The following is a 14,990-nucleotide window of genomic DNA, read 5'->3' on the forward strand; positions in this document are numbered from 1 at the left end:
AGAGGGTCAGTGCTGGTGGAGTGCTGCAAGTTTACGGAATCTTGCCATGCACAAATTGGCTGCTTATTTTCCTGAATAAAAAACAGTGATTGGATTTTAAAAGTAATTCATTGGCTGTGAAGCACTTTGGGACGTGCCAAGGACCTGAAAGGTGGTCCATAAATGCAAGTTCCTTCTTTCTTTCTGATACACACCAATTGGCTGCTGGATGTCCAAACCCCTTGACCTCGAAATTAGGGGTGTGATCCCAGTGGAAAATAAAGAGTAAGACTTGCATTTATACAACACCTTTCATGATTTCAACACGTCCCAAAGTGCTTTACAACCAATAAAAGTACTTTTTGAAGTGTAGTCACTATTGTAATACAGGAAATGTTACAGCTAATTTGCTCACAACAAGGTCCCAGAAACAGCAATGAGATAAATGACCAGATAATCTGTGCTTCATGATGTTGGTTGAGGGATAAATATTGGCCAGGACACAGCGGAGAACTCCTCTGCTCTTCTTCAAATGGTGCCATGGGATCTTTTACGTTCACCTGAGAGGGCAGACGGGGCCTCGGTTTAACATCTCACCTGAAAGACGGCACCTCCGACAGTGCAGCACTCCCCCAGTGCTGCGCTGGGAGTGTCGGCCTGGATTATGGGCTCAAGTCTCTGGAGTGGGACTTGGACCTATGACCTTCTAACTCAGAGGCGAGAGTGCTGCCCACTGAGCCAGGGCTGGCACCTCAATGGTGTCACTGCATCGCTGATTGCATCTGCTTCAGAGCCACGGCTGAGACAGGTGCAACGCACACTGAATGTGCCTAATGAGACCAGTGGCAGGCCCGGGGCAAATCGGTTGCATATTACTGGCAAGCTGTGGGGGTATCAATGAGGAAATTCACTGAGGTGCCAACTTTGTTTTAAATTTGTTTCTTCCATTTCTTCTATCTTGGCTTTTGCTCGGAATCCCTCAGCATGAACATTATCAAACTCTCTTCATTCATTGAACAACTTGCATTCTATCCCCTCCAATCTTGATTGAGAATAGATCCTCTGCTTCTCCTCATATACTCAATGGCCATTGTTGTCAGTCTCTGCATCTTTCCACCTGCTTCTACATCTCTTGGGTAATGACAGCGATAATTACTGGGCGCCCTACTCCGCGTTTGATCCCACATCGAGATTCAGGCCTGATTTTAACCCAGTCCACCCGCTGGGAACGGGATTGGTTGGTGGGGGGACCCACTGTTTTCCATCCCGTCCGATTTTGCTCTCCAATTAAGTCAGCATCACTTCCTCACATCTATTTATACACCCAAACTCTGACTTATCTTCGCAATTGCTCCCACACATTGTGTTGCTAAATTGGACTTTTTTTTTCTGACTCATTTTAATTAAAAGTATGCTTCAGTTTTCATTTTGCTACATTTCATACTATATCCACTACATTTCCCAATATTAAATTAGATTGATTATTAATTTGCGGGGCTATGGGGAAAGAGCAGGTGGGGAGTGGGACCAATTGGATAGCTCTTTCAAAGAGCCAGCACAGACATGATGGGCTGAATGGCCTCCTTCTGTGCTGTAAGATTTTATGATTCTATGTGTGACTCATCTGCCCAGTTAAGAACCTGTAGATTTATTTGAATGTTATTGTTTTTCTCTGCAGAATCATAGAATCATAGAAAGGTTACAGCATGGAAGGAGGCCATTCGGCCCATCGAGTCCGCGCCAGCTCTATGTAAGAGCAATCCAGCTAGTCCCACTCCCCCACTCTTTCCCTGTAGCCCTGCACAGTTTTTCCTTTCAAGTGCTTATCTAGTTCCCTTTTGAAGGCCATGATTGAATCTGCCTCCACCACCCCCTCGGGCAGTGCATTCCAGATCCTAACCACTCGCTGCGTAAAAAAGTTTTTCCTTATGTCACCTTTGGTTCTTTTGCCAATCACCTTAAATTTATGTCCTATGGTCCTTGACCCTTCTGCTAATGGGAACAGTTTCTCTCTATCTACTCTGTTTAGACCCTTCATGATTTTGAATACCTCTATCAAATCTCCTCGCAACCGTCTCTATTCCAAGGAGAACAACCCCAGCTTCTAGTCTATTCACGTAACTAAAGTCCCTGATCCCTGGAATCATTCTAGTAAATCTCTTTTGCACCCTCTCTAAGGCCTTCACATCTTTCCTGAAGTGCGGTGCCCAGAACTGGGCTCAATACTCCAGTTGTGGCCGAACCAGTGTTTTATAAAGGTTCATCATGACTTCCATACTTTTGTACTCTATGCCTCTATTTATAAAGCCCAGGATCCCGTATGCTTTTTTGACCACTTTCACAACCTGCCCTGCCACCTCCAACGATTTGTGCACATACACCCCCAGATCTCTCTGTTCCTGTACCCCTTTTAGAATTGCGCCCTCTAGTTTATTTTGCCTCTCCTCGTTCTTCCTAATGAAATGTATCACTTTGCATTTTTCTGCATTAAATTTCATCTGCCACGTGTCCACCCATTCCACCAGCCTGTCGATATCCTCTTGAAGTCTATCACTATCCTCCTCACTGTTTACTACCCTCCCAAGTTTTGTGTCATCTGCAAATTTTGAAATTGTGCCCTGTACACCCAAGTCCAAGTCATTAATATATATCAAGAAAAGCAGTGGTCCCAGCACCAACCCCTGGGGAACACCACTGTACACCTCCCTCCAGTCCGAAAAACAACCATTCACCACTACTCTCTGTTTCCTGTCCCTTAGCCAATTTTTTTTTTATTCGTTCATGGGATGTGGGTGTCACTGGCGAGGCCGGCATTTATTGCCCATCCCTAATTGCCCTTGAGAAGGTGGTGGTGAGCCGCCTTCTTGAACCGCTGCAGTCCATGTTGCTGCTGCCCCCTTTATTCCATGGGCTGCAGTCTTGATGATAAGCCTACCGTGCGGCACTTTATCAAACGCCTTTTGAAAGTCCATATACACCACATCAACTGCACTGCCCTCATCTACCCTCTCCGTTACCTCATCAAAAAACTCTATCAGGTTAGTTAAACACGATTTGCCTTTAACAAATCCGTGCTGGCTTTCCCTAATCAATCCACCCTCGTCCAAGTGACTGTTAATTCTGTCCTGGATTATCGTTTCTAAAAGTTTCCACACCACTGAGGTTAGGAGGCGGCTCACAACCACCTTCTCAAGGGCAATTAGGGATGGGCAATAAATGCCGGCCTTGCCAGCGACGCCCACATCCCATGAACGAATAAAAAAAACTGACTGGCCTATAATTGCTGGGTTTATTCTTACATCCTTTTTTGAACAAGTATATCATACTTTCCCAAACCATCTGCAAACTTAGACATTCTGCCTTTATCAGCATCGTTTATATATGTTGCACAGAGAGCTGATAGCAGGGCTGATTCCTGAAATACTCCATTGCAGACAGTCATCCAATTAGAACTAACTGCCTTTGATCACCACCCTTTGTTCTATTCTTCAGCTAATTTATTATCTGATTTTCCTACATCCCCTTTCATCCCAGGCATTTTCATTTTAGTTACAAGTTTCTTGTGAATCTCTTTATCCAACACTTTTTGAAGGCCAACACCAGCCACATTACCATCATTCACCAATTATGTTGGGTATACAAAGAGTTCCAACTTCTGAAGACATTGCCAGCTGGTGTGGTGGGAGCTGACTCTCTGCCTTCAAGAGGAAGCTGGACCAGTTCCTGACTGGGGCAAAGATTGCATCATATAGAAGGGAAGTGTCTTTATGGACAACACTTGGTCCATGTGATTTCCTGGTCCTGGTTCGATCGCCCGAGGGGGTCAGAGAGGAAGTTTACTGAGTATTTTTTCTCTTATTGGCTCTGGGTTTTTTCAGTTTTTGCCTCTCCCAGGAGATCACTTGGCTGTGGGGGAGGGGTGGGTGTGAGGTGGGGAGGTCGGGGGAGGGAAGAAGTGTTCAGTCATGGTGCTCCAGCCATCATGGTGTGGGGCAGGCTTGATGGACCAGCTGGTCTTTTCCTGCCCGTTAGTTTTGTATGTCTGTATGTCTTTTGTTCATCAGGCGTGACCTACCTTTCAGCATCCATGTAGGTTTGACTATATTGTTTTTACTCCTGTGAAATAAGTTCTGCTCTAACTCACTCCAGTGTTTCTGCTACTCCAGCTCTCAGGCTAACCGGTCTAGAATTCCCAGGATCTTGCTTCTGACTGTCCTTTAAAGTATCAGAACATCTGGTCTGGTTCCTTCTAAGCTCCAAGTACCTCGTCCTACACACACGTCCTCCTCACTGCATCCTCTCTCCTGAAATCAAAGCTCATCGCACCGTCTCCTCCTGTAACTCCTTCTTTCCCAAGGTCTCAAGACAGTGGAACACCTCCCCTCCCTCAGTCTTCCCTTTCTCCTACAATCTACCTAAGCTTCATGTCACCTATTCATTGCTTCTTGATGCATGCCATCTTCTCTTTTATTGCTTCGAGCCTTGGTGGTGTCTTGTACTGTGGTCCGTGGCTCATCAACTGGGAATCCCAGCAATAAAAACCAATGCGCCATTTTTCCAATATTCTTGTGCTTCCCTGTATTGTCTGTATAGTGCTACAGACTGACATTTTATTTACTGTGTATATTGGCCAGTGCAGTATTTACAGTGTATAATATTTACAGTGTATGTTCCCCAATGTAGTATTTACAGTATGTAATATTTACTGTGTACATTATTCCCGATGTGTTGTGTTTGCTATCACTAATTACTCACTAAGTTTTCACAGTGACACAACAGAAGATTGAGAATGTGTTACAGCTGATGTGTAAAAGGTGACTATTACCTTGCCGTGTGTTGTCTTGCAGAGTTCTGCTTTCACCTGGTTTACTGGGGCTGCAAAGAAACTTCTTTTGTAGATCTAAATCAGATCAGGCATGATCTCATTGAATGGCGGAGCAGGCTCGAAGGGCCAAATGGCCTACTGCTGCTCCTATCTCTTATCGTCTTATGGTCTTATCTCGGTTCCTCCCAATCCTCTCCCGGGTTATGGTTTTAGGGGTGATGTGACCCCCCCCCACCCCCACTCCTGTACTTCCCCCAAATCTCCATTCTTCACGACTGTGGTGGAGAGGAGTGTGTGGGCTCAGCCCCATCTTGTTCCCACCTGACATCCTGAAATAGCCGCCATTAATGCCTTTGAGGGTTCTCCTGGTGGATCGGCGTAATTTCAGGCAGCAGGTCGATCGGTCAGCAGGACCCCATCCCCAAAACAGAAATTCAACCCCATGGACTCTTCTGCAGGATTTACTGTCAAGGAGTTTACAATACGAGGCAATGTAGAAGAGCTGAATTCACTCACACATGGTTTATTTCGATTCTGAGACTTGTCCTCTCTAAGTTATTTTCTTCCCTTGACCCTTTTACATCTCATATTCCCTAGGCCCAATTCTAACCTAGCCCACCTGCGCCAATAGGACATGCGGATTGGTAAATTGGCAGTTTGTGGAGGGCGGGTCATGGCTGCATTCCTGTCCAGGCAGGCGGGGGCCTACTTATCACGCTGAAGTACAGAGGGAGTGTTGCACTGTCGGAGGTGCTGTCTTTCAGATGAGTCATTAAACCGCCTGCCCTCTCAGGTGGATGTAAAAGATCCCACGGCCACTATTTCGAAGAAGAGCCTGGGAGTTCTTCCCGGTGTCCTGACCAATATTTATCCCTCAATCAATATCACGAAAACAGGTTATCTGGTCATTTATCACATTACTGTTTGTGGGATCTTGCTGTGCACAAATTAGCTGCCTCGTTTCCTACTTTACAACAGTGACTACACTTCAAAAGTACTTCATTGGCTGTAAAGTGCTTTGGGACGTCCTGAGGTTGTAGAAATGCTAGTTTTCTTTTCTTTAAGGATGGTGTTTGGACTTGATCACGGTCAGTTGGTGGAAAATTGAGGCCCATATGCAAAGGAGCTCTTCGAGGGGAACAGGCTTTGCATTTCTGTTTATTGCAATGTTTACAGTCTGGTTTTAGTGCTGTGCTTCTCAATCTATTGAAACTACACTGGACAGTAACAGTACTCCGATTGGGGTCCACTCTTCTTCTACATCAGTATAGAAACAGCATCGCAAGCCCTGCGTTGAGAGATTTGGTTTGTAAACATGGTTTTGAACGAGGTTGGCCAACTTTGAAGATGTTACTGCGACACATTTTATGGCGATGGCTTTGTCTGGGTTAATGAGCTCAGAGTACAGTAACACTGCTCTTCATTAGTGATTCAGACAGGGCAACACTGAAAGGCTATAACTATCAGGAAAGACTGAACAGGCTGGGTTTCTTTTCTCTGGTAAAGAGAAGGCTGAGGGGGGACCTGATAGAAGTCTTTAAAATTATGAAGTTTTTCGATAGGTAGACGTAGAGATGTTTCCACTTGCGGGGGAGTCCAAAACTAGGAGCCATAAATATACGATAGTCACTAATAAATCCAATAGGGAATTCAGGAGAAACTTCTTTTACCCGTAGAGTGGCTAGAATGTTGAGACGAATAACATGGATACATTTAAGGGGAAGCTAGATAAGTACATGAGGGAGAAAGGAATTGAAGGATATGCTGATAGGGTGAGATGAAGTAGGGAGGGAGGAAGCTCGTGTGGAGCATAAACACCAGCACAGACCAGCTGGCTCGAATGCCCTGTTCATGTGCTATAAATTCTATATAATTCTGTGTAACAGGCAGGAAAAGTGACCCGTTTCCAGCCTCCAACAATAGCAATCTAAAGTGTGGTTTGGGGGTAGCTCCCAAACTTCCTCCCCCAAGAGCAGCTGCCTGGCCTTCAGTTGACACCTCTTCGCAGCAATGCAGCTGAGATAGGGAACTCAGCAAAACCGGGAGTCACCAAACACTCCACCATTTCAAGGCACTGTGTAACCACGCTCCAAGGTGTTGGGTTTTCTAAACTCCGTTTTCTGAATTCCTTTCACAAATACCTCGCACTGTCTTGTTGAAGCAGGGATACATGTCACGTCATTGGTTCGTGGAAGTAAGAAGATTGTAATTAAATCGGAGGATTCAGATGACTTCACAGGCCATGAGAGTGAAATTCAAGTAGGCTGTTACAGTCACTTGAAGCCCAGAATTGAACTGCAGGCCTAATTGCTTCCTTCCCAGCAGCTGCTATTTCCTCTAGGATGTATCACAACTTCTGCAAACAATCCTAATGATAACAAGCAGCTCCTTGGGGAGATAGATATTTAATCCCAGTAGCACTAAACTGCTTCAGTATCGAAATTAAACTCTGCTACTGAGGATAGCTTATTTGGAACCCAGGAATTTCGTCTCTGGAGCATGAGTCTGATTCTAGCTCACACTGATGGGATGAAAGTCTTTTCTCTCACTGTGAGGCTTTAAAGCACCACCTTAAACTTAAAGCGAGTGGCTTTAACCCAGTTACAGATATCCACAGGACATAACTGTCCACAGTTTGGCCCAAATTGGCAATGTCACTGAGAGAGACATTAACGAGGGCTGGTTTGGGACGTAGAAAAAATGTCACATTGGTGCAGAATGGCTGATCCGAGATTGGGGTTAAGGCTCACTTTGGGGCAGAGTAAAGAGAGCTTTATCTTCTACTGTACCTGACCTGGGAGTGTTTGATGGGACAGTGTAGATGGAGCTTTACTCTGTATCTAACCCTGTACCTGCCCTGGGAGTGTTTGATGGGACAGTGTAGAGGGAGCTTTACTCTGTATCTAACCCTGTACCTGCCCTGGGAGTGTTTGATGGGACAGTGTAGAGGGAGCTTTACTCTGTATCTAACCTGTGCTGTACCTGCTCTGGGAGTGTTTGATGCTAACGCCAGTGATAAAAGTGGAAACACTAATGAACTAGAGGGTTTCTGAGCAACATAGGATAAAGAATTGCCAAGGAAAAGGAAACAAACATCAATTACTCTGCAACAGTAAATTACAAGGTTTGAAAATGAAAGGTGCACTCTCCTGACAATCATGGAGTTGATTCTTAGGTCCTGGTTATACTGTCATATTACCAAACTACCGAGAGTTATTTCAGTCTGGAGATAGCTGACTAAATTCACATTTGAAACTTTGATGCTGTTAATTGTTCCAGTGCTCTTGAACTTTTCCTGATTCTGATCACTTTCCGTGACGTACAACAGTCTGCAACACAACTTTTCGTTATTATAGTTTCTGAGGCATCACAAAAGGATTGGACGACAGTAAAAGGAAAGAATCCTCCCCTGTCCTCTACTCTTCTGAAAAGTGAGTCTTGTTTGAAACTAGGCAAAGTTTTTTTTCTCCTGAAAGGAGGCAGAACTAAAAATAACTGAGATAAATAGAAAACCCACAAGATGCTGGTTTAGTGTTTATTAATAATACTCTGTTTATGCCAATCATGCAGATAAGAATTTATGGGTTTAAATGCCACATCTGGTTTTGAAACTCCATGTACTGGAATATCAATTCCAGGATCAAAATCATTCTGCACAGTGCATGTGTCAGGAATTCTGTAGAGTTGCAGTAAATTTTTAAAAATTTAAAAAAATTCTTCGGGAAGTGGGCGTTGCTGGTATTAATTGCCCATCCCATCACCTTGACTGAGTGTCTCGCTGGGCCACTTCAGAGGCAAGTTAAGAGTCAACCACGTTGGTGTGGGGACTGGAGTCACATATAGGCCCAGACCGGGTAAGGACGGCAGGTTTCCTTCCCTAAAGGGACATTAGTGAACGAGTTGGGTTTGTACCACAATCTGACACTTTTACTGAGACCAGCTTTTTATTTCCAGATTTTTATTTAAACTGAATTCAAATTCTCAAACTGCCTACGGTGGGACTTGAACTCACATTCTCTGAATTGTTAGCCGCTTGGATAATGCATAAAATTCACGTCCTATTTCAGTGTTATGCATGGGTCAGAATTTAATTTTAAAAGGATGAGGGACAGAACTGGACTGTTGGAAAGTTGAATCAAAATGGTTTGAACAGGATTATATTACATAGAATTACATAGAATTTACAACTCAAAAACAGGCCATTCGGCCCAACTGGTCTATGCCGGTGTTTATGCTCCACAGGAACCTCCTCCCTCCCTACTTCATCTCACCCTATCAGCATATCCTTCTATTCCTTTCTCCCTCATGTGTTTATCTAGTTTCCCTTTAAATGCCTCTATGTTATTCACCTCAACTACTCCTTGTGGCAGTGAGTTCCACATTCTCACCACTCTCTGGGTAAAGAAATTTCTCCTGAATTCCCTATTTGATTTATTGGTGACTATCTTATTTTGATGACCCCTAGTTTTGGTTGAATCTGGAGTTGAATGGGAAGATAATTGGTAGGCAAATTCTTGTGATTGGAAGAAGTAAGCTTTAACTTAAAAAAAAATCCCTTCCACATGCTGATCTTTACTTCTCTTTGCCCAGAACCATGCGATTTTTTTTCCTCCTTTTTTTTTTGTGTATGTGTGCCGGTCTAATTGCGATGTGAGGGCTGCATTGGGAGCTGTGGGCACGTACAGTTGGAGTGACGAGGAAGGCTAGGGAGGACTAGCTACGCCTTCTTTGTGCTCCGGAGCCTGGGAGCTGTTCTATTCAGCACCGAGAGGAATCGAGAGAGAGAGAAGGACCGGGGAACGAGAAGAAGAAGGTGAAGAGGGAAGAAGAAAAAAAAAACAAGAAAGAGAGCGAGAGAGACAAGAGAAAGAGAGAAAGAAATGCGTCCCAGGAGCTATCCTTTGAATAACACGGTCTAAGAGGGGAGCTGTCCATTTCAGCACCAGCGGCTGAGCAACTCAATGTCTTCACGAAGAATGAGCTGCATGGCATTTATCTTCTCTGCTCTCCAAGTCTAAGTTTTATCATATATATACATATACAGACCAATCTGTACGGTATCAACCCCGTGCTTCTCTGAGAACAAGAGAACTGCAAGGATTTCATGGCGTTGGAAACAACTGTGAGCAAGAAGGCTTTAGTAGGCTGCATTGATGTCCGCTCCATCTCCCTGGGTCCTGATGCTGGGGAGCGTGTCCACGGATGCAGTTACTCTTCCCCATCTTTCTTTTGAAGCTTTCCCAAAAATAGCCATCACTTATGGAAACTGGGGATCAGAATTTTAGAAAAAAAGGATTAACTTATCTATTTTTGGGGCTTTCCTTTGTTTTATATTAAAAAATATATATAAATATATATATATATATATAAAATATATATTGGATTGGAACTGGACGTGGTCCTCACCCCCACCCCATTTGATCTCTTTTCCCCCTTTTTCATTTTTGAAGGGGGGATATTTTCTCATCTTCCTGAGAGAGAAAAGAAGGAAAAAAAAGAGTGGTGTTGTATGTGTGTCTGAATATAATGAAGCATTATGGGGCTGTTTGACCGCGGTGTACAGATGCTCCTCACTACTGTGGGTGCGTTTGCTGCTTTCAGTCTGATGACCATTGCTGTAGGAACAGACTACTGGCTATATTCCAGGGGGGTTTGCAAAAGCAAGACTGTCAGTGAAAATGAGACCAGCAAAAAGAACGAAGAAGTGATGACCCACTCTGGATTATGGAGAACCTGCTGCCTGGAAGGTATTTCACCCCTCCTCCCCCCTCCCCCATATGTACCATCTCTTTCTGTTCACTCCATCCCCCATTCCCCCCCCCCCCATGTTTATTGTATATGAGAGACTGATGGCCGAACATGGGATGAATAGCAAAATGACTTCGCTCAATGGTGCTCTTTGACGCATTCTGCATCTTTCCCCTTTCCACCATCCAGGTTCCCGTTAACATATTCTGCAGTAAGGTAACATGCTGAATACTATATGTTTTTCCATCCCCAAAAAAATCAATAGCACGAATTAATCAGGGGTATTTTAGTAAACCAAAAGGGAATCATTGGAGGAGCATGTCTTTATTCACACATGGGGATCTTTGAATGAGGAATCAGAACTGGTGGTTAATGAAATATTAATTTCATTTTTTTTGTTTTAAAAGGGGGATTCAGTTCTTTTTGCAGGAATTTTTTTTTTACAAGCTCTTTTTATTGCAATGAGAAAGGAAACAGCCATTTTGGGTGTGTCAGAATTAATGCTTATCAAAGACAAAATGGGTACATCTTTTTCTATTTATGTTATGTGTGCTTTTTATTATAATAAAAGATAAAACGATTCCACCCTCTCAAAACAAAACAAAAAATCAAACAACAACTCACCCCCCCACCCCGAAAAAAACATTGCCAGGATCGAAAGGAAAGCTGGAACCTGTACGATTGGTGTAACACCAGAAAAGAAGAGTGGATAAATTGGAAATAAAAATTAGACAGGAAAAAAAAAGGGAAAATATAAGAAGCGGATATTCCCAGAGTTCTGATTTTGTAAAAAAACAAAGGTGACATTTTTGCATCTTGAAACGTGCAGCGTTTGAAGGAGGGTCTATTTCAAAAGAATTGGGATTCCCAAAATCCCAGGTCCCAACACAGTAACAAGACATTTGGGGAAATGAAAGGCTCTCTTATATTTTTGGTCTCTTCGTTTCACGCAGGAGCTGCGCGGTTTTTCAATCTGCTTTTGAAAAAAAAATATTAATTGAATTATTGAAACCGATCAGATGAATTGGGGTTTGATGGAACGGATGCCAGAGCTTAGGGTGGCGCAATTTCATCAATTACAGGTTGGATTGCAGTGGGGTGGGGTGACTCTCACTGCAATAAATCGAGAGTTGGGGAACATTAATATCTCCAGGGATAAATCACCGGGTTATTAAACATAAGTGTCCCAATGGTCTGTTTCATATTTTCCTTTTGGTTGGAAGCCCTCGGGGGGGGGGCCAACATCCCCTTCCTCCCCTTTCGACTTTTTTTTACAAAAAAAAAGAGAAAAAAATATTTTATCGAATCCAGCCTTAAAATACACAGCTAAAAAAAGTAATGACGTCACCACACTTGTCACTTAAAAGCCAAATATGACTCATACTAGTTGTAAACTAAAATCCACAGAATTCTTTATTAAAGTTGGATCATTTTAGCCTATTTCAATATATGTTAAAACTTCACCCACAGTCCGAATGTGTTGCTATTTTAATTTTTAAATCTATTTTTAAAAAGATCATTCTTTATTTGCAGACACATGTTTAACCTTTTTCTCGCGTGTAGAAGTCTCACTTCCTCCAAGGAAGGTACAGGATCGAACCCTCCTCCTCTCAGCTGGTCCTGGTTTAAACGTTAAAAGATTTGCGTTGGCCCTCAGGGATCTTCCCGTTAACTAAGGGTTCGCGAAGGTCTGTTTATCTGGAGTTTGTACTGTGAGTGTAGCTTTCTCTCCTTTTAGTAAAAAAAATTAATATTCAGCATCAAGGTTTAGCAAAATGCAAGGTTATTTTATGTATGGGGAGGGGGGAGAATCTATTCAATTGAAAAGGTCATTGATAGAAAGCTGAGAGGTGGGTTTCAGATGTCTGGACTTTTTGTGCAATCTCCCTTTTCCAGTATGGTTGCAGCCTGGGCTCAAAGAGCTAAGCATAATTGGTATACAAGCCTTCAGGTGTTACAAAGGAGCCTTTCACAATTTACTGCTAATTGGTGTCAGCAGGCAATAGATTTCCGTGAGTGAGAACAGGGTGCAATTGAATCGACACTATTGCCAGAACAGACCAGTGCCTTTCTGAGTCCGAGCAAACTCGGTGCTGAAAAGATAGTTCCTTCCGATTTCGCTTTCAAATTTAACTTTGATTAAAACTATGATGTTCCCTGCTTGCAATTTTGGTCCCTCACAGAGAGTGGAGTAACACTGGGTATTCTTGAGTTACTTTTGTAATCTCCTTGCGTGACGGTTACCAGCATTGGGCTTAATTTTTTATTTCAATTTTGCAAAAGAAAAATGGTGAGTTCCTTGTGCTAAATGGAAATTATTATACATATTGTGACATTCAAAATGTGCACTGGATTTTGTGTAACTATCATTCTCTGGTGGTGGTGTTGGTGCATTTGGGTTTTCTTGCATGCATTATATTGAATGATGATTATAGTTTTCCATCTATGATGTTGGACATGTCTTGTTGAATATTATAAATCACCTGTTTATAGGACACTGCCCATCTCTATATTGGACATTGTTTCTGACCTTTCTAAAGTGAATCAGAACCAAATAATGGATGGTCTGTACTGAGTTGGATGAATGCTTTTGGACTGGTGTGTTATGTGTGCAGATATTCCTCTCTCTCCACAGCCCCCCAACAACCAGTTCATGATCTTTACTGACCGGCCAGTTGTTTATTTTCTAACTGCAATCTCATGGATTGCTCCTGTTGATCAGATTCTGCCAAGTTTTCAGTCTTGATTGGATGAACCCTTTAAGGGTGTTTTATGCCATAATAAAAACATATGAAAATAAAAGGATCATAATATTTGCCAACGGGTTCCATCCAGTGGGAGGGAATAATAATGTCACTGCCGGTAATAGTCATGTTTCATTTTTGTTAAGATTTGGTGCTCAATTGTCAGCCTGACTCGTGGAGGGTACAGGTTAACTGGTGTTTGAAATGGGAAGTAATCACTGATACTAAAGGGGCACTTCTTTGAGGTTGGAACACATTGTTTGATGGGACAGTGTAGAGGGAGCTTTACTCTGTATCTAACCCTGTACCTGCCCTGGGAGTGTTTGATGGGACAGTGCAGAGGGAGCTTTACTCTGTATCTAACCCTGTACCTGACCCTGGGAGTGTTTGATGGGACAGTGTAGAGGGAGCTTTACTCTGTATCTAACCCTGTACCTGCCCTGGGAGTGTTTGATGGGACAGTGTAGAGGGAGCTTTACTCTGTATCTAACCCTGTACCTGCCCTGGGAGTGTTTGATGGGACAGTGTAGAGGGAGCTTTACTCTGTATCTAACCCTGTACCTGCCCTGGGAGTGTTTGATGGGACAGTGCAGAGGGAGCTTTACTCTGTATCTAACCCGTGCTGAACCTGCCCTGGGAGTGTTTGATGGGACAGTGTAGAGGGAGCTTTACTCTGTATCTAACCCATGCTGTACCTGCCCTGGGAGTGTTTGATGGGACAGTGTAGAGGGAGCTTTACTCTGTATCTAACCCATGCTACACTGGGCACACAACATTCTGTAAGTTCTGTTCCCAACACTAACATTCCTTAGCTGATTAACATGAAATGCACAAAAATAATTGCAAGTATGAAACAGGCAGTGATGATGTGATCCTTTGTGATATGTCAGAATTCCATCGTTTGAAGACTGGTTATTGATGGGAATGGTGTTAGTTCTATTGCTGTTTGTAATGTCAAAATAAGATGGCTGCTTTTGGCAGAGAATGAGATGCTTCTAGTTCCTCACAAAACATGGCATTGCAGCAACAGGGTTCGTAAATAAGTAGTGTTTGAATATAAATCAGGCAATTAAAATTACATGGCTGCAGGAGTGGGTGTGAGGGGAGGGGGAGGTCAAGGGAGGGAAGGAAGAAGTGTTTAGCTCTGATGCTCTGGCCATCGAGGTGTGGGACAGGCTTGGTGGACCAGCTGGTCTTTTCCTGCCCGGCAATTTCGTACGTTCATAATTATTTAAAGGGGAGGTGCGTTCTAATGAATTTAACATAAACCTAAATGTTATCAAGGGAGGTGGCTGTACACTTGGGAATGTTTAGCAACCAGGCCTTTATTACCGTGTATTCTGCCTTAACTCTCTTGGCAATAGGCAGCCTGAGAACAGACGTTTTATGTTGAAAGCTCTCCCTGATGTGACGCCATGAAGTTCAGCTCCAGTGATGTTGTGGCTGGGGCCAGTGGGATATGGGAGGGGTCTGAATGGAATGCTGTGACATCATTTTGAGGGGGGTTCTATACAAAATAGCTTCCCCCCCCCCCAATAACCTGTTACAGAACACAGCAACAAGTGACGATGGAGAATACCAGCATGTGTACAGCCTATTTGTAACATTTAGGGTTATCTACAAGTTTTGTAATCATCTCTCCTTTCAAGTATTAATGGTAAGGAAACTGGAAGCTGTTCTAATAAGGAGAATAA

The 14,990-nt window shown here is 43.3% G+C and overlaps 1 protein-coding gene across 2 annotated transcripts in view; it reads left to right on the forward strand.

The window, feature by feature from the left end:
• Positions 1-1,590: 1,590 nt before the first annotated feature.
• The window catches only part of LOC137305322 (voltage-dependent calcium channel gamma-2 subunit), a 60,168-nt gene continuing 46,768 nt past the window's right edge, over positions 1,591-14,990 (forward strand). The window contains exons 1-2 of one of the 2 annotated variants that reach the window (XM_067974163.1): positions 1,591-1,624; positions 10,354-10,551. In XM_067974163.1, the coding sequence (XP_067830264.1) occupies positions 1,591-1,624; positions 10,354-10,551 (232 nt within the window). Of the gene's footprint in view, positions 1,625-10,340; positions 10,552-14,990 lie in introns of those variants that run through there. The other variant, XM_067974164.1, reaches the window with a different exon arrangement.

Source organism: Heptranchias perlo, chromosome 40 (assembly GCF_035084215.1).
Source record: "Heptranchias perlo isolate sHepPer1 chromosome 40, sHepPer1.hap1, whole genome shotgun sequence".
NCBI lineage: Eukaryota > Metazoa > Chordata > Chondrichthyes > Hexanchiformes > Hexanchidae > Heptranchias > Heptranchias perlo.